General features: G+C 38.1%; 1 protein-coding gene across 8 annotated transcripts in view; it reads left to right on the top strand.

Moving 5' to 3' along the window:
- The window catches only part of Mast2 (microtubule associated serine/threonine kinase 2), a 141,630-nt gene that overhangs the window by 45,706 nt on the left and 69,189 nt on the right, over nt 1-26,735 (top strand). For all 8 annotated transcript variants that reach the window (XM_027402541.2, XM_027402537.2, XM_027402538.2 and 5 more), the window contains exon 4: nt 11,500-11,531. In XM_027402541.2, coding sequence (XP_027258342.1) covers nt 11,500-11,531 — 32 coding nt within the window. The remainder of the gene's footprint in view (nt 1-11,499; nt 11,532-26,735) is intronic.

Consider the following 26,735-nt stretch of genomic DNA (forward strand, 5'->3'; position numbering starts at 1 on the left):
CTTGTTTTGTTTGCCAAACCTTTTTAATAAGCAGTGAAGTCTGGATAGCAAAGATTGGAATTTCTTTTCCTGGGATCTTTGTTCTTTTCTTGGTATTTAAGATAATTTCAGACAAAGGAAGCTATGTATGGAAAAGAAAAGCAAATGTCAAATATTTTCTCTGTTTTTGCTTTGATTCTAGTGAGAGCTTTCTGTATTAGTATTTGGTGATAATTGTGTCCTGATACTGGCTGGATTAGCAGTGTGGTAGGTTACTGGGCATAGCCTGCTGTGCTGAATGGACTGTACCTCTTTATCCAGCAGTAAGTAGGCGCTAGTAGTTGTTGGTGTCTGGGGAGTGGCTTTTTTTTTTTTTTGTCTGATCTTTGCTATGGATGATTCCAGTATTCTGAGAAGGAGAGGGTTACAGGTGAGTCAAAGAAAGCCTTTTTAAAAAATACTATTAGAAAAATACTATTAGTGCCTTTTGAAGATGTATCAGATTGTTGCAATTTTATTCAGTGCATGCAGGGAAGGGGTGTGTCATTAATTATTCTGTCATATATACTTCAGACTAGAGAGAATTTTTGTTAAGACCTTGATACTCTGTTTTCTTTTGAAATAGGCTCTTGTTGTATTGCTCAGGGTTGGTCTTCAACTCCTGAGCTCAAGTGATTTTCCTTTCTCAAGCTTCCTGAATAGCTAGTATTGCAGGGTGTGTTGCCACACCTTGCTTAGTTATTATTACTTTTAATAGAAAAATGCTGCTTGGAGTTACTTGCATTGAATTAAATGAGTGGATCAATTAAATGAAACCTGTGTTAGATACAAACCTAATTTCCAGCATTAGATGTGTAAACATTGTTTCCGACCATCATGCTTGTCTACCCCTTAATGAAGTTGTGTGTGTTTGTGTGTGTGTGTGTAACATTTGACTCTGTATAAAATATTAAGAACTTTTCTAAATCTTTGCATATATGCCATTCATTTATGTCTGTCTGTCTGTCTGTCCATCTATCCATCTGTCCATCCATCCTCCATCTTCCTCAGTTCCTAAATGTTTGTTACTTGAAAAGGCAAATAAGGTATTTAAAAATGAGAGGAAATACAGAGACTAGTAGACAACTTTAAATTGAATTTTAATGAATAGCTTTAGAATTAAAATAACTTGTCAAATTCTTTCAAATTTGGTGATGTTTATTATACAATGCACATCATTAGATCAGCTTCTCCTATTCTTATTTGTAAAAAACAAGCCAGCTAGCTCATCACTGATTGGATGTTTTTGACAATTGACTCAGTAACGCTTCCAGTATAAATTCTAGCTGGTTAACCAAGTTACAATGATCTAGATGTGAAAAACAATATTTAGTTTGGCCTGTTTGACATTTGTAAAGCTATCCTCTACCCTTCCAAAAGCACATTAATTTGATTTTAATTTCTTAGTGTGTTCAGAAAGAATGTATGTAGGATAGGATTAGTATCTTAAACTTAAAATAAGTTGAAACAAATGGTATTTGTAGTTATGTTATGATTATACTTTTCATTCAGTATGTGTGTGTGTGTATGAGAGAGAGGGAGGGAGGGGGGGAGGGAGGGAGGGAGGGAAGAAGGGAGAGGACTGAGAGATTGAGATTGTGTGGTGGGGGCAGGCATCAGATACCTCAGGACTAGAGTTATAGGCTTTGTGAGCCACCAGATGGAGTGCTAGTATTCAAATTCCAGTCCTTTTATGGAGCAGTAAGTGCTCTTAACCACTGAGCCATCTCTCCAGCCTCATGATAGTGCATTTTGTAGTATTTTTGTATTGAAAACACTCAAAAGCCAAGTAGAACACCCACCGAGTTCTTCAGCAGTTGTCCAATTCAAAAGTCATCACAAGCCCCTGTGGGTTACCTTGTTTGCTACAACAGTTGATTCAGTGATTTGTCAGTTGATGTCTCAGGGAAATTCTGAAATACATTTCAGAAGTATTCAGAAGACCCCCTGATAAGTAGTGGTGTATAGGCAAGTATAACTGCTAATAAAAAATGATTGGTTTCATAAAGATACTTAATTGTATTTCCTACTTCATATGTATTTCTCTTTAGTTGTTGATATTTACAAATGGAATCCTATTCCTCTGATGGTGAATTTTAGGTTGGCTTTTTTTTTTTTTTCTCCCTCTACTGATTAAGGCATTCTCCAGGTTCTGCTACTTTGTTTATTGAAGCCCTTTCTTTTGAATCTATTTTTGTCTTGTGAGAGTAGCAAACTGTCAGATGACCTAGCTGGAGGGTGTTTTGTTTTGTTTGTAATAGCTGCATGTTCTTTATTACCTTAAGGTTTATTTTATAGAAGACTGCACTGACACATTTTGAAATAGAAACAGTGTTTGAAAAGTAGTAGTTTAGATTGTTCAGTTTTTCAAAGAAATAAAACTTTCCGATCAAGTTTTAGATTTATGTGCCTCAGCATACCAAAGGTAATTGTGTACCTAGTGAAGTAAGTAGTCACTCATATTCATTTTGTGAAATAAGTTAGACTACCTAAAAGTTTTTCAGAAAATCAGCCAAGGTAAAAGCTGCTGTCATCCTACCAGCTTTCTTTATGAGGTTTCTTGGAAGAAGCAACACAATATTTCCCCAAGAGAAGGGACCTTGTCTAATTTGCCATTCTATATAGCCAATGATGATAATAGACCAAGTACAAAGCCACATTTACTGAATACATAAATGAGCACAACAGTGAAGTAAAGAATATCTGTTCTTACCATTGCTACTAAGTTTTAAAAGTTCTAGGCAGTATAATAAGTGAAAAATAAAACTGTATAAATACTGAGTAAAAAGAAAAAATTCTAACAGATGTATTGAGATTGTTGTTTGATGGAATGCCAAAGGAGCTAACTAAAAATTACTAAAATAAAAAGTTTAGGTCCTGGCTAAGTATATATAGTTCAGTTAAGAGTGCCTTCAGAGGGCTGGAGGAATAGCTCAGTCGTTAAAGGCTAGACTCACAACCAAAAATATAAGAGTGCCTTCCGGGCATGGATGTGGCCTTGGGTTGAATTGCAGAATGTATAAACTAGGCATGATTTCTTGTGCCTGTAATCAGGAAATGATGCCAGGTGTTTAAATTGTGTTAGCTATATAATGATTTTAAGATCATTCTGGGATGCATAACTTTTCTCTGAAAGAAAATGGGATGTTTAGGCCAGGTATGATGGTACAAGTCTGTAGTGTCAGCGGCAGAAAGAGCAAGAGTTTATGGTCAGCCTCAGCTATGTAGTGAATTTTAGGCAGACCTGAATTATATGAGACTGGTCTCAAGATACACAACTGAAGAAAGTTATCAGATATAAGATCAAAAAATAATATTCTAATATACTAGCAGAAGCCAATTAAAAAATACATAGAAGATATGTCACCATTACTAACAATAGAATTCCCCCATATTAAATAAATAAATAACCTTTACAAAGAAACATGCCTATTATAAGAAAACTATGAAATGTTCTGAGAGAGAGAGATGTAGCTGGGCGTTGGTGGCGCTTGCCTTTAATTCCAGCACTCGGGAGGCAGAGGCAGAGGCAGACTGATCTCTGTGAGTTTGATACCAGCCTGGTCTACAAGAGCCAGTGCCAGGATAGGCTCCAGAGCCACAGAGACACCCTCCCTGCCTCAACCCTCATCCCCACCCAAAAAAAAAAAAAAAAAAAAGAAGTAAAGATGTATATAACGGTAGAGGTAGAAGTATTATAAAGATGCTAATTTATACAGTTGATTAGAATGGCCTGATGTTGTGATGTAGTGGCACACAAGTCTTTGATCCTTACACTAGGTGTTCTTTTGAGTTTGAGGCCATACAGGGCTACATAAGGGAGACTATGTCTCAAAACAAACAAAGTAAGTAATCAACTTAAACAAAGTAAGTAAACAACTAAGTAAGTGATTCCTAACTTCTGGGATTAAACTGCATTAACTTTAAAGACAACTGTTTAATAAAAAAACAAAAACTGAGCATAGTAGTATACACCTTTAATCTCATCATTTTGGAGGCTAAGGCAGGCAAATCGTTGAATTTGAGGCCAGCCTTGTCTACATAGTTAGTTCAGGAAAGTGAGAGCTACATAGTTAGACCCTGTATCAACAAAACCAAATCAACTAAACAAAACTCCCTAAACAGCCTAGAGACTAGAGAGGTGGCTCAATAGTTAACCTTGTGTACTGTTCTTGGAGAGGACCTACGTTCAGTTTCTTTTCTTTTTTTCTGTCTGTGTGCGTGCGTGCGTGCGCGCGTGCGCGCGTGAAGACAGGATTTTTCTATCGCAGCTCTGGCTGTCCTGGAACTTGATTTGTAGACCAGGCTGGCCTAAAACTCAGAGATCTGCCTGTCTCTGCTTCCTGAGTGCTGGGATTAAAGGCGTGTGCCACCAACGCCCGGCAAGGTGACTTCTTTCTTGTCTCTGCTTATCTTCTGAGTCTGCCTGCTATGTCACTTCCTGCCTGGATCACAAGACTTATCCTTACTACATTTCCCAGAATCCCACCTAACTTGCTTTCTCATTGGCCAATAGTACTTTATTCAACAACCAATAAGGTAAACATTCCCCATCATAGTAGTGTTTGGTTTTTACCCTAGGTCTCTAGGCTAAGTGGTTTCTAGTCTCTAGTTCCTGCTTACCCAAGCAATGTCAGGTATGAGTTCCTTCTCTTGGAGTGGACCCAGGTCAGATCAGATATTGGTTGGCTTCTCCCACAAGTTTCTTTCCACTACTGCCCTAGCATATTTTGTAGGCAGGACAAATTGTAGGTCAAAGGTTTTGTGGCTGGTTTGGTGTCCATGTTTCTTCAAAGTACCTTCCTACACTATAAAGAGACTAGAATGTAGGGGTGAAGGCTCCATGTAGGCACCAGCTCTACTTCCTCCAGTTCAATGAGTTGTGTGGCTATTGTCCTCAGCAGTGGGGCTCAGTTGTCAGTTTGTAGAGAGAACATTTAGTCTCAGAATAAAGCCTGGGTTGTTTGGAGTCTCATGAACTCCCCCACCCCCTTTGCCAACAACTTAGTTGATTGTAACCTAGTCTTGCCTATGGAAGCCTTTCGTGGCTACAAGAGATGGCCAGTTGAGACTTTGTGGTGAAATATTATTTATGATTTATTAAAGCTTGCCTGAGGATTCAGAAAGCAAAGTCAGCCACAAGCCATAGAAGCCAGGCACATACCTTTATTCCCAGCAGCCATAATCCAGGAGGTGGTGGCACAAACCTCTAATCCTAGGACTCAGGATTAAGAGTTAGACAGATCTCTGTGAGTTCAAGGCCACCCAGATCTACATAAGAGCGAATCAGTCTAAAACAGAATTATAGCTCACACCTTTCATCCCAAGACAACTAAACAACCCTTCCTCTAACTGGTGACTGTGGGCATAAAGGACAAGGTTAAGGAAAGGGAGTGGGCATAAAGGACAATGGTCAAGGAAAGGGAGTAAGTGGTTTCTAGCATTTAGTATGTGTAGTCTTCTCTATAACTTCAGAATATAGTTCTTGGACTTACATTTTTTTTTTCTTTTCCAGGGTAATCAGAAAATATTTTCTTTTTTTGGGGGGGGACGTATCTTCAACAGGAAGTATGCGAATGCATGAGTTTGGAGGACCTACAATGGTTAATGAAATTGTAGAGACTCTTCAAACAATGTGTTTTAGAGTTTGGGGAATAGCAATAGTTTTTAGAGACTAACATTTCATTTGATGAAGTAGTAATTGAAAAGAGGTATGTAGTAATTAAGGGAATTTTGTTTTCCTGTTTCAAGGGGGATAGGTGTTTGGCACACTAATTGAAATTTTATAAATAATGCAGAGTGTTTGAGGTTATTTATTTATTTATTTAGACCAAACATACTAGTAATATTCCCTGGTTTAGTAAAGACTGGGAAGTCATTGTTCTTTTATTGCCCTTGCCAGATTAGAGGCTATTTCTTGTTCTACTAGAATTTGGTCCTCTTTTGTACGTGGTAATCTGAAGCCTTGGGTGTGAAATGTAGGTGTAAGAAGTGATAAGGAAAATAGATCAATAAAATGAATTTCCATGTATTCATTTCTATTGATACACTTTCTGTACTATAAAGGGTTTCATTTTATGTAGTTTTGCTTGCTTATCATTGTTACCTAAAATTATGCCCATGGTACTCAGCGAAATTATTTTTTAAGAAGCCAAGAAGAGTTATTTCCAATATTTTATGTAGATTATTTCAGATGCTAGTAAAATGGAATATAGTACACAAGCATATTTTCTGAATATCCTTTTCCATTCATGCTGTTATAACAAAATACCACCAAATGGGTAATTTGTAAGGATAAGACATTTTCTCATAATTTTGAATCGTGGAAATTCTGAGATGAATGCCCAGGCATTTTATGTTTGGTGAGGGCATTTTTGCTTCATCTTTGTGTAGCAGAATCTGCAAAGGCAAAAAGGGCCAAATGTTGAATGAGGCCTCTAATAAAGACATTAGTCTAACTTGGAAGGCAGGATCCCCATGATTTATTTATTTCTAAAGATCCCAGTTCATAACACTGTCACATTGGTATTTAAGTCAAACATGAATCATGAAGGGGAGAGAAACATTCAAAAGAGAATAATATAAATATATTATGGACAAGAACAATTTGAGAAGAGGAAATACATCATGGATCTCACCAGCAGAGGCCAAAATCCTAAATAAAAGCCCCCAGGCCTAGATGATTTTGTTTGTGGTAACATTTATGATTTAACAAATACATTTTATACAAGTTTATTCAGAAAATAAAAGAGTTACCTCCTTCCTTGCCCTTTTTTTGGGAAACCAGCATAATTATAATACAAAAATGTGACAGACTTTATAAAAAGGAAGCTAGACACTGTTAACCATTATGAAAATCAAGGTATAAGTTAGACATTGGTACAAACCTAGAATCTCAGTACTTAGGAGACTGGGCAGCAGAATGTCAAGCTGTAGGCCAGTCTGGTCTTTAAAAAAAAAATTCTATCTATGAAATGATAAATGCTTCTAAGCAAATTAATATTAGAGGGGAGCTTTATTAATGTTATTTATGAAAAAAACTATCTTAATATTTAGTGACAATGTAGCTGAATGCTTTCACCCTGAGATTGGATGAGAAGCAAGACAAGATGTCTGTACTTGTATTCATTTTGTAACAATTACGGAAAGTAGAAAGAAGTAAATTCTGTCTTAATAGAAGACAAGATTGTTTATACAGTAAATTCTAAATAATTTCCAAAATAGTTATGATAAATAGTGAATTTGCCTCATGTAATAGTGTTCTTTTTTGTTTGGTTTGGTTTTTTTTTGTTTTTAAAATACCTTTCCTTCTTCCTTTTCTTTTTTCTTTTCTCTTCTTTTCCCAACCTTGTTTTGTTGTTTAGGCTCCCCTGGAATCTTCTGTGTAGTTCAGACCTGCTTCAAACTTGTATTCCTCCTGTGTCAATTTCCCAAGTACTGGGGTTACAGTATGTGCCTCTCACTATGCCTGCCTATGTGATATTGAATCTTAATTACCACTTGATTGAACTGAGAAACATCTAGGAGATTAGTACAGCATACTTTAGGGGAAGCTGTGATGGCATTCAAGAGACAGTTTAGAACTCTAGTATAAAGACTGAATTAATCTTAGATTCACAATATAATGGGAAAGGGCACAGGTTGGGCGAAGGTGGTACACACTTTTAATTCTAGCACTTGGGTGGCAGAAGCATGCGGATCTCTGAGTTCAGAGTCAGCCTAGTCTACAAAGCAAATTCCAAGACAGCTAGGGCTGTTACACAGAGAAACCCTGTCTCAGAAGAGGGGAGGAGGAGGGAGGACATGACAGATTTTGAAGATACTTTACATATGTACCGATGGCTAATTAACCCATGAAAATAAGATGCTGGACACCACAGTCATCAGGAAAATTAAAGCCATAGTCAGATACCATTATATATGTAATAAAGGACTAGATAATATATTGGCATGAATATAAAATACTCTGCATTCAATATTCCTACATTATTAATGTAAGTATAGCAGATTTTAGCTCGGATGTGGAACATTTAAAACTTGTGCATTTTTAATGAGAATATGGTTCTGTCACTTTAAAAAAAATGCCTCTAGTCTCTCATATAACTAATTGCACATTATTTGTATTTTCCTTAGACAAACAAAACATAATTTATGAAAAGACTTGTTAAATAGCCCCAAACTAGAAATAACTCAAATGTTTTATCAGCAATAGTATAATGGTATAATAATAATAATAAATAGTATAATGTTACTATTAAATGCAGCAATGTAGATGAATTTTAAATATACTGTGCTAAGTGGGAAAAAAACCCTACATAAAAAGTTTCATATATTAAGAAGCTATGGTATGAGGATGGTGTGTGGGTGTGTGTGTATGTATGTATGTATGTATATATGTATATGTGTGTGTATCATCTCCTTAAATTTTTTTCAGTTTTCATTTTAGGTGATTTTTTTTTTAATGATTCTTGGTAGGCAAATGCTATTAGTATAATGGAATGTAACACTTGTTAATTATATCTTGTAAAAAGATACCATGATTACAACATATCTGCTAGCTTGAAATTGACAAGATCTGTATAATATTTACGTGGCAGGTGAAAAAAGAATTTTATTAAAACAATGACTGTTGATCTGGAGTGACAGCTCATTAATTAAGAGCACTAGCTAATGTTCCAGAGGACCCCTGCATGGTAAGAAAAGAGAACTGACTCCTGCAAATAGTTCTCTGACCTCCAAGTGTGCACTGTGACACTGCCAGTAATAATAAAAAACAAATATGTTATACATATTTAAGAAAACATAAGTAGCAATATGTTCTTTGCTAAGCATTCTCTGTGTTGTAAATAATATGAATTTTCCTAAGGTCAGCTCTAGACTGAGCATGATGTCAGTCTAAGTGTATGTGTACAAGGTGATTTGAAAATTTATATGGAAGAGCTAACCTTAAGAGGATCTCCTATAATTTTGATTAATACTAAAGAAGGATAGACATTGCTTTATAAGTATAAAGATGAATTGCCAGGGATTGTGAGAGATGGCTCAATGGTTGAGATCCCTGGCTGCCTGTAACCGATGATTCTTTCCGCCAACTGCCTGAGTTCTGCCACGTTAGGGTCCCCAAATAACACAAAGAGATTAATAGTTTCACAATGCTGCTGGCCAATGCCTAGGATTTCTTATTTGTTAGTTCTGTCTTTAGTATCAACCACAACCATTAATCTATATATTTTATAAAGACATATCGAGGACGCCAGCAGCATGTGTCCTCTCTTCTCAGGATCACATGGCGACCCTCCTCTTTACTACATTTCCCAGAATCTTCCTTCTCTTCTAGTCCCACTTAACTTGTTCCCCTATTGGTCAACAGTGCTTTATTTATCAACCAATAAGACAAATATATACACAGAAGGACCTCCCCCAACATCTGCCTTTCCAGAAGACCTGGGTTCAATGCCTAGCACCCACATGGCAGCTCATAGCTGTCTGTAATCTGTTTCAGGGGACCTGACACCCTCACACAGACATACATGCAGGTAAAATACTGATGCTTATAAAAATAAAAATAAGAGCCGGGCATTGATGGCACAAGCCTTTAATCCCAGCACTTAGGAGGCAGAGGCAGACGGATCTCTGAGTTCGAGACCAGCCTGGTCTACAAGAGCTAGTTCCAGGATAGGCTCCAAAGCCACAGAGAAACTCTGTCTCGAAAAACAAAACAAAACAAAAAAACAAAATCAAAAGAAACTTGAAGTATATTGCCAAGTTATAGCAATTGAACCGTGTGGTATAGCAATATCTGACAGTCAATTGGGATAGCTAGACACTGCACATATGACAGGTGTGATGTTGCATGTAGTTTAAAAATTGGAATATTTGGGGGTAATTGATTTCCTAATAAAAGTAAGTATAATGGCATTTTTATCTTCCATATGCCAAAGTGTTTCTCTCTCTCTCTCTCTCTCTCTCTCTCTCTCTCTCTCTCTCTCTCTCTCTCTCTCTCTCTCTGTGTGTGTGTGTGTGTGTGTGTGTGTGTGTGTGTGAACATAGCCACAGAGTGTCATTGTTTTTTAAGTTAGGTTCTGTTACTGGGACTTGGGGCTGCCCTATTAGATGAAGCTGGCTGACCAGCAAGCCCTTGAGATCCCTCTCTGCCTCTGTAGCATTGAAATTGTTAAGCATCTGGCTTTTTATGTAATCTCTGGAGAGCTAACATAGGTTCTCATGCTTGCATGCTAAGTATGTTACTAAACTGTCTCTCTCATTGTTGTAATAATCTTTTGATTTTGTATTTTCTGTGTTACAATGTTTGACTAAAATATTTTGAAGCATACTCCTTCCCTATTTGTTTTATATCTTTGTTGCTAATGATATGAAGCCTTTGTAATGCACTACCAACTATAAAGGCTGATTCAAAGAGTTACTAGAAACTACACTGGAAAGGTGGTTACATCTAGTGGGAAGCATATTGTAATCATCTATGATCTTCCTTTTAAGAGGGAAGAATAAAGAGGTCAAGCTGACTGTTTGTTGTTTCAGTAACTTTTTTTTATAGTTTTCTTGACTTTTATATAAACTTTTAGCAAAAGCTGTTTTTGAAAGCAGTTAATATGAAAATTACAAAAACCAAAGAAAAATGGTAATTGATAGTAATTAAGATAAAATCAATAATTATAACATTTTGAGATGTTCATATGGAATGAGTAAAAGAAAGGAAAGTTTGGGTTTTATGTAATAAAGATGGATTTTTTTAGCAATTGAATTGTGTGTGTGTGTGTGTGTGTGTGTGTGTGTGTGTGTGTGTGTGTGTGTGTGTGTGTGTGTGTGTGTAGCTTTGGAGCCTAGCCTGGAACTCACTCTGTAGACCAGGCTGCCCTCGAAGTCACAAAGATTCACCTGCCTCTGTCTCCTGAGTGCTGGAATTAAAGGTGTACACCACTACTGCCCAGCAACAATTGACTTATTTAACAAACACTTTCAAAGAAACACATTTTAGGTCTTAGAATTCATTTGAGGACATTTTAGCAATTCATTTGAAATAGAGATACTTTGAAATCCTTCAGTTCACATTTCTGTGTTTTATGTTGTCATTTTATTGCTGTTTGTATTTTAGCATAACCGTAAAATATCTTCTGAATGTAAAATATGGCTGAATATTGGTAATAGATTAATATTTCTGAAATGGTATGGACAAGTGAATGGTCAGAACCTTGTATATTCCTTGCTGTCCTAGGAGTACGTGTATAGATCTGGCTGGGTTGGTACTCAGAGAGATCTGCATGTGTCTGTCTTATGAGTGTTTCCACCACCATGCCCAACTTTGATCAAGTTTTAGAGGCAAAAGAAGAGACTACTACATAGAAACATTAGTGTGCTGTTATTCAGACTATGCTCTACATTTCTTAGGCCATTTAGGCAGGTTCATAGGATTCAGATGGGCACTTTCTTTTGTCTAACTTATTTATGTGTTTTGTTTTTCAGAAGGAATTGAGCCTTCCAAGGAGAGGCAGCTTGTAAGTAGATGGTCCTTACCATTATGATTTTTTTTTTCTATAATGATCTCCTGATTGGAAACTGTCCTTAAGAACCTATTGTTAGTATCTGTTGTAGAAATCTCATTCAAGAGTCTTGTTTTTTGGGTGCTGGTAAGATAGATGGCTCAGTTCCTGTGTTCAGTTCCCCGGATCCACATGGTAGCTTACAGACGCCCATAACTCCAGTTCAAGGGATATGATGCCCTCTTTTGACTTCCATGGGCAACAGGCACACTCAGGCATCCACGTGATACACAGACATATGTGCATGCAAAACATTCATTTACATTAAAAAAAAAAAAGAATCTTGTTTACTGCTATGTTTCCCATTAGGTCAGAGACTTTTTCCTTTAGTAACCTCCTTGCCCTTAGTCCCCTTCTCTGGCCCAAACTGTGCCTAACCTTTTGGTAGAGGTGCTAGCACATATCCATCACAATTAATATACTTATTTTGGGATTTACATTTGGTAGTTTTATTAAGCTAACAGTGTTAGAGAATTAATCTGAAATTCTTTGTGTCTGTATTCCACAACATGGCTATGGTGAAGAGAATTGTAGCACAAGTTCTAGTAGTTTTAAGAATAAAAGCCTGGAGTCAGATATCAAGGTAAAAGCTGGAAGATCAGAGAGATGAAGGAGCAAGCCACAGGCTACCTTTACTTCGATAACCTTCTAGCTGAAAAGAGACCCAGTTCCCTTTTCTTCCTGACTATAATCCTTTCTCTGCCCAGCCATCTCACTTCCTGTCTGTCTGTTAGCTAGTGGCAAGCTCCATCTTCTTATCTTCAGACATGCTTTGTTTGTACAAACAAGATACCACCACAGAGTATGTTTCTTCTTATAAGTTGGAGCAAAGGTTGCCACATTTAGAGAGTAGATTAAAATAGGCTCCTGTTCTCTTTAATTTTATTCTGGATTTAAGGTTAGTGGAAATTGGAAAGAAGTCTTTGTTCTTGGATTTTAATTTATGTCTTGTTTCGGTACTTTTTTTTTTTCCTAAGAATTTTTGGGGACTCATTGCTGACTTGGCTAATTAGAAACTCTGGAATTTGTGTTAAAAAGCATAATTTAGTGTTTGAGAAGTAACTCAGTGGCAGCAGAGCATATGCTTAGCTTGTTTGAGACTAATGCATGAGGTTCCATCTCTGGCGATGCAGAAGAAGAAGAGGTAGAATGTGAATTTACTGAATTAGAATTTCCATGCTAAGGCCTGTCAGTTGTTATTTGATTTACTTTTACCTAATTTACACTCATACCAACATCTACTATAATTGACTAATATCGAAGACCTCCAAGTTCAGCATTGGTCTCCTCTCAGGGTTCAGACAGGACACTAAGCAAGCATGGAATATTGCTGAGGGTATCTGAGGGTGAATGAATCAGCTTATACATATATTCTTCTCATCGTGTCTCTTTATTCTTCCAAAATTCTTCCAGAACCCACAAGGTTTCTAGTTTATATACCAACACAGACACAATTAGCAATTCTCTGGCAAATGCAAGGATCTGACAAAGCAGGCACCTGATGTCTCAGAGGGGATGTGTCTTTTAAAATGTAGACAAAAACTTAAGAGGCAGGAAATAGGTGTAAGGGGCTATGATTTCTAAGAAGGGAGAAGGGGTGTTAGTACTCAAAACTGCATTTGTGTGGCTAGTTAAGCTAGAAGTTTGTAGTTGATACATGTAGAAAACAGGGAAGAAAGCAACGGCCCTGCTATGCGCTCTCCAAACATTCTCCTGCTTCCTTCTGCAATGCCTGGGAACACAGCCTTATGTTAGCCATGGCAACCAGCAGAAACTGCAGAAGGGCAACAGAAGGGGGCAGCATTTGTTCTGCATTAGCATTTTCATCAAATGTTAGTTGATTAAAGGGAACTTCTCAGCACTCTACCAAAGGGAAATACTAAGGCTATGTAGTGTAAAATCCAGAGGCTGCTGCTTCCAGCCTTCAAGGCTCCCAGAATATATTCTATATATCAAAATTATACAGCCAAATGCAAAGTCATCTTCCTACTTCCCACAGATTAATATGTCCAGAAGATGGAATATTTTTCATGAGATAAACACACTCAAGGAGTGGAAACACCCAAAGCTATCTTAGAGAAGAGATGAAGTAACTCAGAGAAATTACAGACAGGAGCAACTGATTTCCACAGCCAGTGACTCCATGCTCTTGCCAGGTGGAGCTCTCTGTCACTCATTTGGTAGATTGGCCTGTTGAATATTAGTTATCCTGCTGTGTTTCTCATGTCCATTGACTGACTAAGGGTCAAAATTTGGAAAACACCAGGCTGAGCATATGTCTTAGTGGACAGCGTGTTTTATGTATAAGCATGAGGACCTGGGCCAAATCCCCCAAACTCACCTAAAGCTGGGTATGGTACGTATATCTATCTCAGTGTTCTTATGGGGAGCTGGGAGGTGAAGGTAAGAGAATCTCTAGAAAGATATGGACTGGCTAGGTGAGCATGTACAGGAGTCAACAACACAGAGACATTGTTAAACACTGGAGGTTGCTCTCTTGACCTTCACACATACACATGCATACACACAAATTTGGTAAAATAGAACTATGATAAACAATGACTTTGAAACTTTTCCTTATGAAAACATGAGCTATTGTATGTATATGAGGTGGGTCCACTGGTATTGTTTATTAAGTATACTAAAGAGATTGCGTGTATGTGTGGATGAACATGCTTATGCTGTGACATGTGTAACAAGAAGACAACTAGCAGGAACCCATTCTCTCCATCTGAGGCTTGAACTGAGGTTATTAGGGTGGATGGTAAATGCCTTTCTTTACATTTTGAACCATTTTCTGGCCTTTAAATGTGTTTGCGCCTCTGTCTCTCTGTCTCTCTGTCTGTCTGTCTGTCTCTGTCTCTTTCTCTCTTTCTCTCTTTCTCTTTCTTTCTCCCCGCCCCACACACATAACACACATCGTATGACTTTCCTCCCCTGCCTTTTAAATGAATTGGTTTAATTCAAGGTGGTGCAGAAGTCAGATTACAACAAGATGAAACAGTAGGCTCTGGTAGGATTCCACATTGAATTTGCTTTAAATTCACAGCTGAGGTAGGAGTGTCGGAATGAGAACTATAGACAGTAGCCACTTTGTGACTTTTTTTTTTTTAAACAAAAGTTTATTAAAATGTACAACAAGCTCTATGGCAACACCTCATTCTACCTGAAGGAGGTAAAAGATGTTAATGGCAGAGAATCTGTATGTTTAAATAGGAGTGGAAGAAGGTCACCATCACAAGGAACAACTTACTGCCAGATTTCATAACTATTTGTGACCTGGGGGTCCTTCCCCAGGGCTTTGGCTTTTAGCTCTTCAAATTTCTTCTGCTCCTCTTTTTGTTTGTTTCGAGGGCTTCTTTTTGCCACCTGTGGCTGACATGAGCATGCTTGGTCTATCCCTACTATCTGTTGCATATCCCACTGTCCTCAATCCACTTGTCTCCCAGTCCCCAATATACTTACATATATTTTAATGTATCAAACAGGTAATTTTGTTACTATTATTTGGGTATTTTACTTGTATTAGTATTCTTGTGTTTAACTTGTTCTCTGAGTGTTGTGGATTTTTTTTTTTTTAAAACAAAAGCTCATTAGAGTTTAATGTAAAGGAATTCTGAATACAAATCAGAACTGGGATTCAATCTTGACTCTATCACAGAATGAAGATCACTTCATTTTTAATTAAATCTTATTTTCCTAATCTTTGAAATGAATGTCATGATATTTGCTTTCCCTTTCTGTTAAAACTATTAGAAGGATCACTTAATAGTAGGTAATGTTGCTTCATTAATTATGATTTTGTTCTAAGATGTATTTTTAAAATTGTTATTGGGCATCTTGAGTTAAGTTTGGATAAATTCTATTTTTAAGGTTACATTTCTTTCTTTTTAAAAAATTTTATTTTATGCAAGTGTTTTATCTGCATGTATGTACATGTAGCATGTTGATGAGGTGACAAAAAGGATGCCAGAAGATGGTTTTAGGTCTCCACTGAAACTAGAGTTGTGGAAGCTATGAACAGAACCTGGAGCCTCAGGAAGAGCAGCCAGTGCTCTTAACCACTGACCATCTCTCCAGCCCCTCTATTAATTTAAATGAGGGTTTACAATGGGTTTTATTTCACATGTCCTGAATCTTCTCAAAGCTGGTGAAGTCAGGATCCCCACTAGCAGTCAGTTGGAGGGATGCCTTGAGTGGGTGTGCGTAGTAGATATTTCAGCATGTATGTATGTATTTGGTTATTTTCTATATGTCTTCCATTTCTCCTCTTACTTTATTTGGAAACTCTGAGATTTTCCATTTCTTAGTATTAAATGTAATTGAACTAGCAAGATGGCTCATTAGGTAAAGACAGTTACCTCCAAGCTTGATGACCTAAACATGATCCCTAGTACCTACATAGTGAAAGAATTAGCTCATTAAAATTGTCTTGTGATCTCCATAGGCATGTTAAGGCATGGACACACACACACACACACACACACACACACACACACACACACACACACACACACACACCAAAATTAAATGAAATCAAAGCCCAACACAGTTAATTTCTACTAATATATGTTTCCAGTGAATAAAGTTTTAGGGAAGGAAGAGAGATATACTTACTTAATTTGGTACTGGAAGGATATTTTGGTCATACAAGCTGACCAAAGTAATACATGTCTATAATCCCAGCCTTCAGAACGTTGAAGCAAGGTGATTGTGAGGCTAATTTTATTGATAGGGAGAATCTTCTTTTTCTTCATAATTTATATTAGAAACAATTTTATACATTTTACTTAAATTAGAAACGATCTAATTTCCTTCTCCCTCCCATCAAAATCTATCAAGTCATTTGGGGCAGGGCTTAGGCCCTCCCCCTATGTCAACTCTTGTAACACAGTTTGTCCAACAAGCTCACACCTACTATGAAAAGGCCATACCTTCTAGTAGTGCTCCTCTAATGACCAAACAGTCAAATATGAGCCTATGGAGGCCATTCCTGATCAAACCACCACACAGACATACCAGAAAGTCTCAATTTAACACCAAAGAAGACAGCCTTATATCTTTGTACATGGAATGCTCTAAATTCTTTGGGAACTCCTTCAACCTTAAGATCAGGCAGGGACGCACAGGCTAGAGTGGCTGAAGTCTCAGGTTCGAAGTTAGATGATCCTACTCATCCCAGGGTTCTAGGAGGCTCAAGTTTAACTCAAGAGGACGTCATCCTAGGATACACATAGGAAGCCTAGTTTCAATTCAATAATAAAATAAATAAGTTCTAAAAGGATGTATCCCAGTCTTTGGGAGTAGGAAGTAACAGGATAGCCATGAATTCTAGGTCATCTTCGGTGTACATAGTATCAGGCCAACCGGACTATATAGGAAGATCCAGTCTCAAAACAACAACAACAACAACAAAAAAAAAAAACCCAAAACGTGTCAACTATGAGTCATCCTTGTTTCTAGCTTCTTTAACCCGAAGTACTACATGTGTTTTCGAGACCTCAGGATGGGCTGGAGCCAGTATATGGCAGAGTCCTGGCAACAACCAAAATGGACCATCTTATGGCCCTCAGGGGGATACTTGGAGTCCTTAAGGTCAGGGTACAGGAAGAGTTGGAATGAGGGCATCACTTTGTTGGTATAAATGTGGGCTTCAGGCAGGTTGCTGGTAGGGCCTTCTGGTAGTATATTCTCCTTACTCTGGGATGGACTGGCATTGACTCCACCATAAAGTGACCACTGGCATTGAACTTGAGGTGACTGCTGGTCTTGGGCTTGATGTGACAGCTGATAATGGACTTGAGGTGACAGCTGATGATGGACTTGATGTGACAGCTGATTATGGACTTGAGGTGACTGCTGGTGATGAATTTGAGGTGACTGCTGGTGATGGACTTGGGGTGACTGCTGGTGATGGACTTGGGGTGACTGCTGATGGACTTGGGGTGACTGCTGGTGATGGACTTGAGGTGACTGCTGATGATGGACTTGGTGACAGCTGTTGTTGGATTTGAGGTGACTGCTGATGATGGACTTGGGGTGACTGCTGGTGATGGACTTGAGGTGACTGCTGGTGATGGACTTGGGGTGACTGCTGGTGATGGACTTGGGGTGACTGCTGGTGATGGACTTGGGGTGACTGCTGGTGATGGACTTGGGGTGACTGCTGGTGATGGACTTGGGGTGACTGCTGGTGATGGACTTGGGGTGACTGCTGGTGATGGACTTGGGGTGACTGCTGGTGATGGACTTGGGGTGACTGCTGGTGATGGACTTGGGGTGACTGCTGGTGATGGACTTGGGGTGACTGCTGGTGATGGACTTGGGGTGACTGCTGGTGATGGACTTGGGGTGACTGCTGGTGATGGACTTGAGGTGACTGCTGGTGATGGACTTGAGGTGACTGCTGGTGATGGACTTGAGGTGACTGCTGGTGATGGACTTGGGGTGACTGCTGGTGATGGACTTGGGGTGACTGCTGGTGATGGACTTGGGGTGACTGCTGGTGATGGACTTGGGGTGACTGCTGGTGTTGGACTTGGGGTGACTGCTGGTGTTGGACTTGGGGTGACTGCTGGTGATGGACTTGGGGTGACTGCTGGTGATGGACTTGAGGTGACTGCTGGTGATGGATTTGAGGTGACTGCTGGTGATGGACTTGAGGTGACTGCTGGTGATGGACTTGGGGTGACTGCTGGTGATGGACTTGGGGTGACTGCTGGTGATGGACTTGGGGTGACTGCTGGTGATGGGCTTGGGGTGACTGCTGGTGTTGGACTTGGGGTGACTGCTGTTGATGGGCTTGGGGTGACTGCTGGTGATGGACTTGGGGTGACTGCTGGTGATGGACTTGAGGTAAATGAAGTAGTACTAGAGGTGACAGCTGATGATGGACTCAAGGTAACTGCTGGTGGGGAGAATCTTTTTAAAACAAACAAAAAAGTTTCTTAAGCATTAGCAAATAAAGTTAAGCTACTCCAAGCCTTAAAATGTTAAGTTAATAATGATCAGAAATGTCTTTCTCTCTTCTTTTTGATACAATAACCCTAGCACTACTTCAAAAGAAGTGAGGCTGTCACACCCATTTAACCTTTTCTTCATGTGAATCTTAGTCCTGCTGCTTCCTGTCTTGAGTTGAAGTAGCTTAAATAGGAACTGTAATTTCTGCACTTTGATTTTCTTGTATGAAGAGAATTTGAATAGCTACTTGATCTCTGTGCCTGGTCATTTCCTCAGACAATTGGAGCTTCATGGAACCTTCTTATTTATTTATTTATTTTAATACATAGAACTGGACAGGGATTTTTAGGCAGCGTATATTCAGAGGCAAAAGTACTGCTTAGCATTTTCAGTAAAGCCAGAAAAGGCTGGGTGGTTAGTGGCACATGCCCTTAATCCCAGCACCCGGGAGGCAGATGCAGGTGGATTTCTGTGAGTTGGGGCCATCCTGGTCTACAAAGTGAGTTCCAGGACAGGCTCCAAAAAGCTACACAGAGAATCCTTGTATCTCCCCCCCCCCAAAAAAAAATCTAGAAATGTTAGAACCCTAAGACCTGTACTTTAAGTTGAATTCGTACTCCATAAATATAAGTAAAATATGAATAAAAGTACTGTTTTTAAAAGACATGTTAATTATTTTAAATTACTGGTAAGGGAGGCAGACAGATGTAACAGTTCAAAGAAGTTAAAGAAGTATGAATTATATGGATTAAAGAAAGATTAAAATAAGTGTTTAGGTCTTTGCAAACTGGGTTTTTCTATGGAATAGAGGAAGTAATTAGATCTTTACAGAATTTATTTGCATGTATATAGACAAAATATTTTGTATTACCATCAGTTATGGGTAACTTACGAGTTATAAAAAATAACTTAAATGTAATAGAAGACTACAATCAAACAGAAAAATGTTTTCTCAACACATAGCTTTCCTTTGGAGATACCTAGTATTCTAATCTGATTCTTTCCTTTCCTCCCCTCACTTCTTATGCTCTCTCCTTCTTCTATATGTTCTTTTCTATCTATCTATCTATCTATCTATCTAAAAGATTTATTTATTATGTAAGGTGTTCTGTTTGCATGTATCCCTTGCAAGCCAGAAGAGGGCACCAGTTCTCATTACAGGTGGTTTGTGAGCCACCATGTGGTTGCTGGGAATTGAACTCAGGACCTCTGGAAGAGCAGTCAGTGCTCTTAACCCCTGAACCATCTATCTCTCCAATCACCCCCCTTCCATTTTTACGCATGCGCTCGCGTGTACACACACACACACACACACACACACACACACACACACACACACACACACACAGTGATTCTTGATAGATTTAGCCCTCTTTTGATTAGCGAGAATGTTAATTTACCATATTCCTCTTAAAGTTTGTTTTAACTCATAACAAATTTCAGATTGGTTGACTGGATAGATGTCTTAGTGATGAAGAGTACTCACTGTTCTAGAAAGAAGACTCAAATTCCCAGCACCCATATCAGATGGCTCACCAAACGTAACTGCACTCTCAGAAGACCTGACACTTGTCTGGCCTCTGAGGGTGTGTGCATGCACATGGTTAACAGATAGACAATCCAGCACATACACATTAATGAAAGTAAGGAAAATTTTTACTCAAAAAAATCTCATGAAAATTTGAAAGCTTTGTATTTTGAGGCTAGGAAGCCACATCTAAGGAATTTTCCATTGAATTAGGGAATTCATTTCCTTTCCTTTCAAGGTCTCAGATACCTTATAAGCCCTGGCCATTGCAGGAAAAGTTCTTCCATACTTGCCGTTAGGATTTGACCCTATTAAGCCAAGTGCCAGGCCACTTTTTTCCTAGGAAGATTTTATTTGAACTGGCCACACAGAATTATCTGTACTTCCTTAAAAATGCCTTGTTAAACCTCATTGAACAAATATCATTCTGAAATGTGACATTAGAGGCAAATCCTCAGTTGCAAAACTGTTTACAGTTATTAAAAAAAGAGGAGACTTTTATTATACCTATTCACTTAACTATATTGCTTTGAAAAGTGAGGAGACTTACTAAGCCTTTCTTAATCCCGGTTGGAGGAGAGCCAAAGAGAATGAGAAGTGATTTATCAGTGTTTCATTACACAAGAGTTGAGGCTACAAGCTGAAGGGTTATAAATAACCTACGGAGAAAGATATTGGGCTTCTTTTATATATTAGAAAATAAACAGACAAATATTTTGGACAAGTAACTATAGTCATTCCTTCTCAGCTTATTTAGTCCTATCTATATATTAATTTTCATTTTACTGGTTCAGATGTTAGCAGTCTGCTTTTCTACTAAAAAAGAGTTCTGGAAATTCTGACTCAGTCCACTGGAATGATCTGGACGTTCTCCAGTTGTCCTAGTGATACCACTGGAAGCCTGTGCCCAAGAGTCTATTCTTTGACGTGTCAATAGTTTTAAATACCTGCTGACTCCTTTGCTGAGATAAGCTTTCTTTGCTGAGAACACAGACTCTCACTACTAATTGATTCATAACTATTAAAGAGGGTGTCTGTAGATAACAGAGATGTGAAATAATTATGGTGATTTTACCAGTAACTTTCAAATGTAAAAGTTCTGATAAAAATCCATTAAGAGGATACAATTAACAGATGAATTAAGTTGCTTTATACCATGTAAATACAAAATAGCAGGGTGGTGGTTATATCTGCCTTTAATCCCAGCACTGAGGAGGCAGAGGCAGTTGGGTCTCTTGAGTTTAAGGCAACCTTGATCTCTAGGACAAGCTCCAGGACAGTCAGGACTGCATATACATAGAGAAACCCTGTGTTGAAACAAAGATATATTTCAGATACATAGGTATTCTTCAAACATTTCAAAGACCTACAGAATATGAAATTAAAATGTTTTAATAACTTAGACTTTTCATGACAGTGAGACATATGTGCTCCTGGCAACACCAATGTACTCCAGAGACGATGACGGGCATCACAGATGTATATCTAGAAAAGCTAACTAACATGACCTTAAGTTTTACTATTATAGATGACTGTTAACCTGTATGTCTTAATTATATATTACATTTTTAAATGATCTGTGTAAACACAAATCTTTAAACAAGATTAGAAATATACATCAGTATAACAAAGTAACCTTAAATTTATATAAATAAATCAAAATCCATACCAATGTAAAATATTTTGAGATTAACAGGTTTTTTTGTTTTTTGGGTTTTTTGGTTTTTTTTTTGTTGTTTTTTGTTTTTGGATTAAAGTGGATTCAATAATCTACCCCTTTCTCCCATCATTTTTATATCATACCCCTTTCTTTTGGAAACAGATTGACTATGACCAATAACAATTTGTAACCAATCCCTCTTAAATGAAAACAAACATTTACAAACAATTATTTTGGGAATTTGGGCATAGTTCTCTATACTACTTCCTGTTAATTGGTTGCCTTTGGTGAACTTTGAGGGACCCTGAAAAAATTTAGAATTTAGAATTATGGTCAAGTCCTGACTTAGAGGCTGGGTCTTCTCAGCCAGGAGCCTTGAAGCTATTCTGGATGTAGAACTCAGAGGAACTTGTAACAGAGGTACTATGTAATGTTGCATCATGTGGGCTATCTGTTCCCACTGGAGATTTTTCAGGGGGTCTTCCTCAATCAAACCTGATTTTTCTTAATACCAGAGTGAGTCCATGGCCTCTCATTTCCTGTGGAAATAAAAGCAAAACTTCTCTCCCAAAGTGTCTTATATTTTGACTTAAATTTTGAAATCAAGATACTTTAAATATATATAGGTTGATTTAATTAATACAGCAGTTTTTATAATCCAAGGTCACTTAGCAGTTAAAGAATTTTAAAGATAACATAATAATATACATTATCCAGACTGTGTATTTTCCATTTTTACATGGCTTATTATATATTTTTGTTACTCTGTTTTACTTATTATTTTTAAATCATTTTTTAAAATATATGATGGTTTCTACACTTTCTCTCTCCCAAGCCTACGTACATTTTTAAACACACTGTAACCCATTTAGATGTTTTTTTTCCGTCTGAATCTGCCTTCATTGTGCATCTGTGTTGTTTTTTGATTGAATGAGATGAATCTTAAAGCTGCTATGTTAGCTGTCTGCACTGCTCAGCTTTAGTTAATGGCATTCACTTTGGCCTCTCCACCTCTGTTCTCTGAGCAGCTTGTCTCATGGTGGTGGTACCAGCGAGCGTCATGCTTACCACCACAACTCTGGGAAGCAGTCACTAAGTAGTCTACAGCCCGCTGCCCACAAACCTCATTCAAGTGTTGCATAGCAGGACTTGAACCATCCCTGTTGGCAGCACCGAACCTTAAGCTGTCTCTTAAAGGAGCTGTGCCTGACCCCAGGTAGCAGCATAGGCCACTCACATTGGCATGGCCCCTACAGCAGAGTGACCTTCAGACCACATGGCCCCAGGTGATGGCCGACCCCTGGCATCAGCATGGCCTTCACTGGTACCTGAGAAACACCTGAGAAAAGACTGTTACCAAGAAGCCATGCTTGTCTGTGTTCTTTTGTTTGTATAGAATCTTTTTTTTTTTTAAAGCTATCTTGGGCTTGTGTGGGTGTTTGGGTACCATATGTAAATGGAGGTTTCTCTGTCCGGCCATGACACACACCTGCTTTTAAATAACACTCAGAAGCTTAATATTGTGACATGATAATCTTGTGATTCAATATGTTTACTAAATGTAACCAGGAATTATCATGTAAAAAGTGTCAGGGTTGGGGCTGGAGAGATGTCTCAGTGGCTCAAAAGTACAAGCTGTTCTTCTAGAGGGCCTAGGTTCGATTTCTATACCCTATATCAGTCAGTGGTTCTCAAACTTCCTAATGCTCCAACATTTTAATATGGTTTCTTATGTCGTGGTGACCCAGCCATAGCATTATTTTTGTTGCTACTCTACTGTTACAAATCGTAATGTAAATATCTCGGGTAGGTTATTTGATACCTACACGATGCAAGCATTTGTAACCCCATTTCCAGAATATCTGATACTTTATGTTTGGCCTCCATGAACACTGTATGGATAAACACCTATAAACATAAAACAAAAATAAATCTTAAAGGAAGGGAGCCTGGTATAAATATTAGACATAAGTATTTTTGTAAAACTATGTTGATCCTGCTGGGTGGTAGTGGCACACATCTTTGATCCCATAACTCGGGAGGTAGAGGCTGGCTGATCTTTGTGAGTTCAAGGCCAGCCTGGTCTAGAGAGCAAGCTCTAGGACAGCCAGAGCTACACAGAAACCCTGTCTGGGGAGTGGGGGTACTACATTGATCCATAAGATATTTGATAACAAATTTTAAAGCAATGTGATAACTAAATGAGTATTTTAGACAACTGAAATCAATGTTGAAGATACTGAGTTGTTTGTTGTTTCCTAGTAAGATATGCCAAAACATTTTCAGGTCTTTGGGATGTCACTCTTGTAACTATATTGCATTCTTTCCTTTTTTTTCCAATTACTCTTTTTTTTTTTTTTTTTTTTTTTTTTTTGTATGCCTGTGTGAGGGTGCCAGATCCTCTGGAACAGGACTTACAGACAGTTATGAGCTGCCATGTGGATGCTGGGAATTGAACCCCAGGTCCACTCTCTAGCCCCTGTAACTATATTATAATATATATAGTTTTATATAACTATACACTTCATCATAGGCTGCCTGTACTGATTTAATGAAGTAAGCATCTTAGGAAAAGTCTAGGTATGATGGTTAATATAGATTGTAAAACTGACAGAATGTAGAAACCAGCTTCTGGTCATGCTCGTGAAGGAGTTTCTAGAGTGGATTAATCTAGGAACACCTAAATGTGGGTGGCACCATTCCATGGCCAGGGGCTCCAGATTTAGTTGAGAAAGGAGGAAGTAGGCTGAACATTAGCATTTTTCTCTGTCTGTGGATGCTATGTGACTTCTCTCTGCCACTATGGACTGGACTGTCAAGCCTTCCTTCCTTAATGTGCTTTTGCCTGGTATTTGATCATAATAATAAGAAAAAGTAACTAATACACTAGGTAAAAAGGAACCAAGGGTAGCTTCTAGGATATATAAGGGTAATTTATAGTTGATAGAGCTATGATTGTCTGTCTTAAAACCACAAGGAAATGAATTCTTCCAGTGATCTGAAGTTAGAATTGGATTTTTTTTTTTTTCTGAATCAAAATTCCTTGTGAAAAAAGTAGCCCAGCTGATTACAGGCTTTTGAGGCACTAAATAAGAAACATAGCTAGGCCGATTTTGAATTTGTAATAACTGCAAGCAAATAAATATGTGTTGCTTTAAGTGGCTAAGCTTTTGGTCATTTATTATGCAATAGAAAAACAGAGGCGTTGATTTTGATTTTTTAATTAATTTATTTTTTGGGGGGCGGGGAGGGCAGAGTCTTTGTATGTTAGTCTGGCTTTGAATTCTTTAGAGTAGAGCATAGCTTAAACTGATCCTTTTGCTTTCAATCTTCTGAATTATTGGCTTGCAGGTGTGTACTGACATGCCTGGTTTCCTTCAGTTATTAAGATCCCCCTTCTTGGGGCTAGAGAGATGGCTCAGAGAGGTAAGAGCACTGGCTGCTCTTCCAGAGGTCCTGAGTTCAATTCCCAGCAACCACATAGTGGCTCACAACCATCTATAATGGGATTTGGTGCCCTCTTCTGGTGTGTAGCAGGCAGAACACTATATACATAATAAATAAATAAATCTTTTTAAAAAAAAAGATTCCCCTTCTTTCTAAATTTGCTTTCCTGTGTTACCTGTTTCTTACGCCTGAAAGCTGTTGCCTCATATATTTTGTTTAGAATAAATAGTTCCATTTCAATATTTTCACAGTTACAAGTAGAAGTTTGCTAGTAAGTTAATGCCTAAAATTGAAAGTTTTTAATTATCTCTCTCAAAAAATACTATATTTTTCTATCAAGTTAAGCTAATGAGTTTTTTACTTTTACTCCTTGATTTCATCTTGAAGATACTGAATAACAACACACATAATAAAATTTGTTATTTTTGATTTTTGTTCCTATTATAATCTATATAGCTGAATAATACTTTTTAAAAGATTAGACATGAGTTTTCTTATTACCAGGTAATTTTTTTTTTATTGTTTTGGACTTTTAAGAGGTCTCCCTGCTTCTGCCTCCCAACTTCTGGGATTAAAGGTTTGTGCCACACACCCAGCCAAGTTAATGTTTTTATTTATACTTTACCTATCCAGTGACCCTTTGTTCTGCTGTTTTCATCCATCATTTCTAAATCTAATATATACTTTAAAAAAACTAAATAATAGTTCTAATTTTAAGTGTTATTAGTATAGGGTATTGATTTCTTACCTTATATACTATATGTAGGCCTACATGTAAACATAGTCTATTAATATGAATTCCTTAATTCTCCAAAATGTTATACAACTGTATGAACACTGACTTGTATAAGGAATAACTATAGAACTAAGAATTGAAACAAAATTAAATCAGGTAAGTTGTTTACTCTGCCAGAAGTGTCTTAGTCACTTTGAAGAGACCATATCCAAGGCAACTCTTATAAGAGAAAGCATTTAATTGAGGGCTTGCTCACAGTTTCAGAGATTTAGTTCATTATTGTGGCTGGGAGCATGGCAACATGCAGGCAGGCATGTTTCAGGAGAGTAGTTGAGAGAACTGATCCAAAGGCAGAGAAACTGGATTTAGCATGACCTTTTAATTCTTTTAAAAGCCTACCTAACCAGTGACACACTTCCTCCTCTAAGGCCACACGTCCTAATCCTTCTCAAATAGGCCACTTCCGGATGACTAAGTAGTCAAATATATGAGCCTTTGGGGGTCATTCTTATTCAAACCAGAGGAAGATAATTTTCTAGGCTAGACTTTGAAAGGATCAGCTCCCTGTTTTGGCAGCCATAACAGCCTAACACATGCTTGCCTGACCTTGCCTTGGTCACTAGGAGGTCAGATGCCTGCCTCGTGGCAAGGAACCAATCAGAAGTTAGCTGGTGGTGCTATGCTATGGCTCTGGGTGTGCTTTACGGACAAGTGCACAGCAATGACGTGCAGAGCATAGCAACCGCCCTGGGAGGGCCTATGGGCCATAACAACCAGTTGACCAATCAACACAGGGCAAGTCCTCCAAGCCTGGAAGCATACAGATCC

The sequence above is a fragment of the Cricetulus griseus genome, chromosome 2 (genome assembly GCF_003668045.3).
Source record: "Cricetulus griseus strain 17A/GY chromosome 2, alternate assembly CriGri-PICRH-1.0, whole genome shotgun sequence".
Lineage (NCBI taxonomy): Eukaryota > Metazoa > Chordata > Mammalia > Rodentia > Cricetidae > Cricetulus > Cricetulus griseus.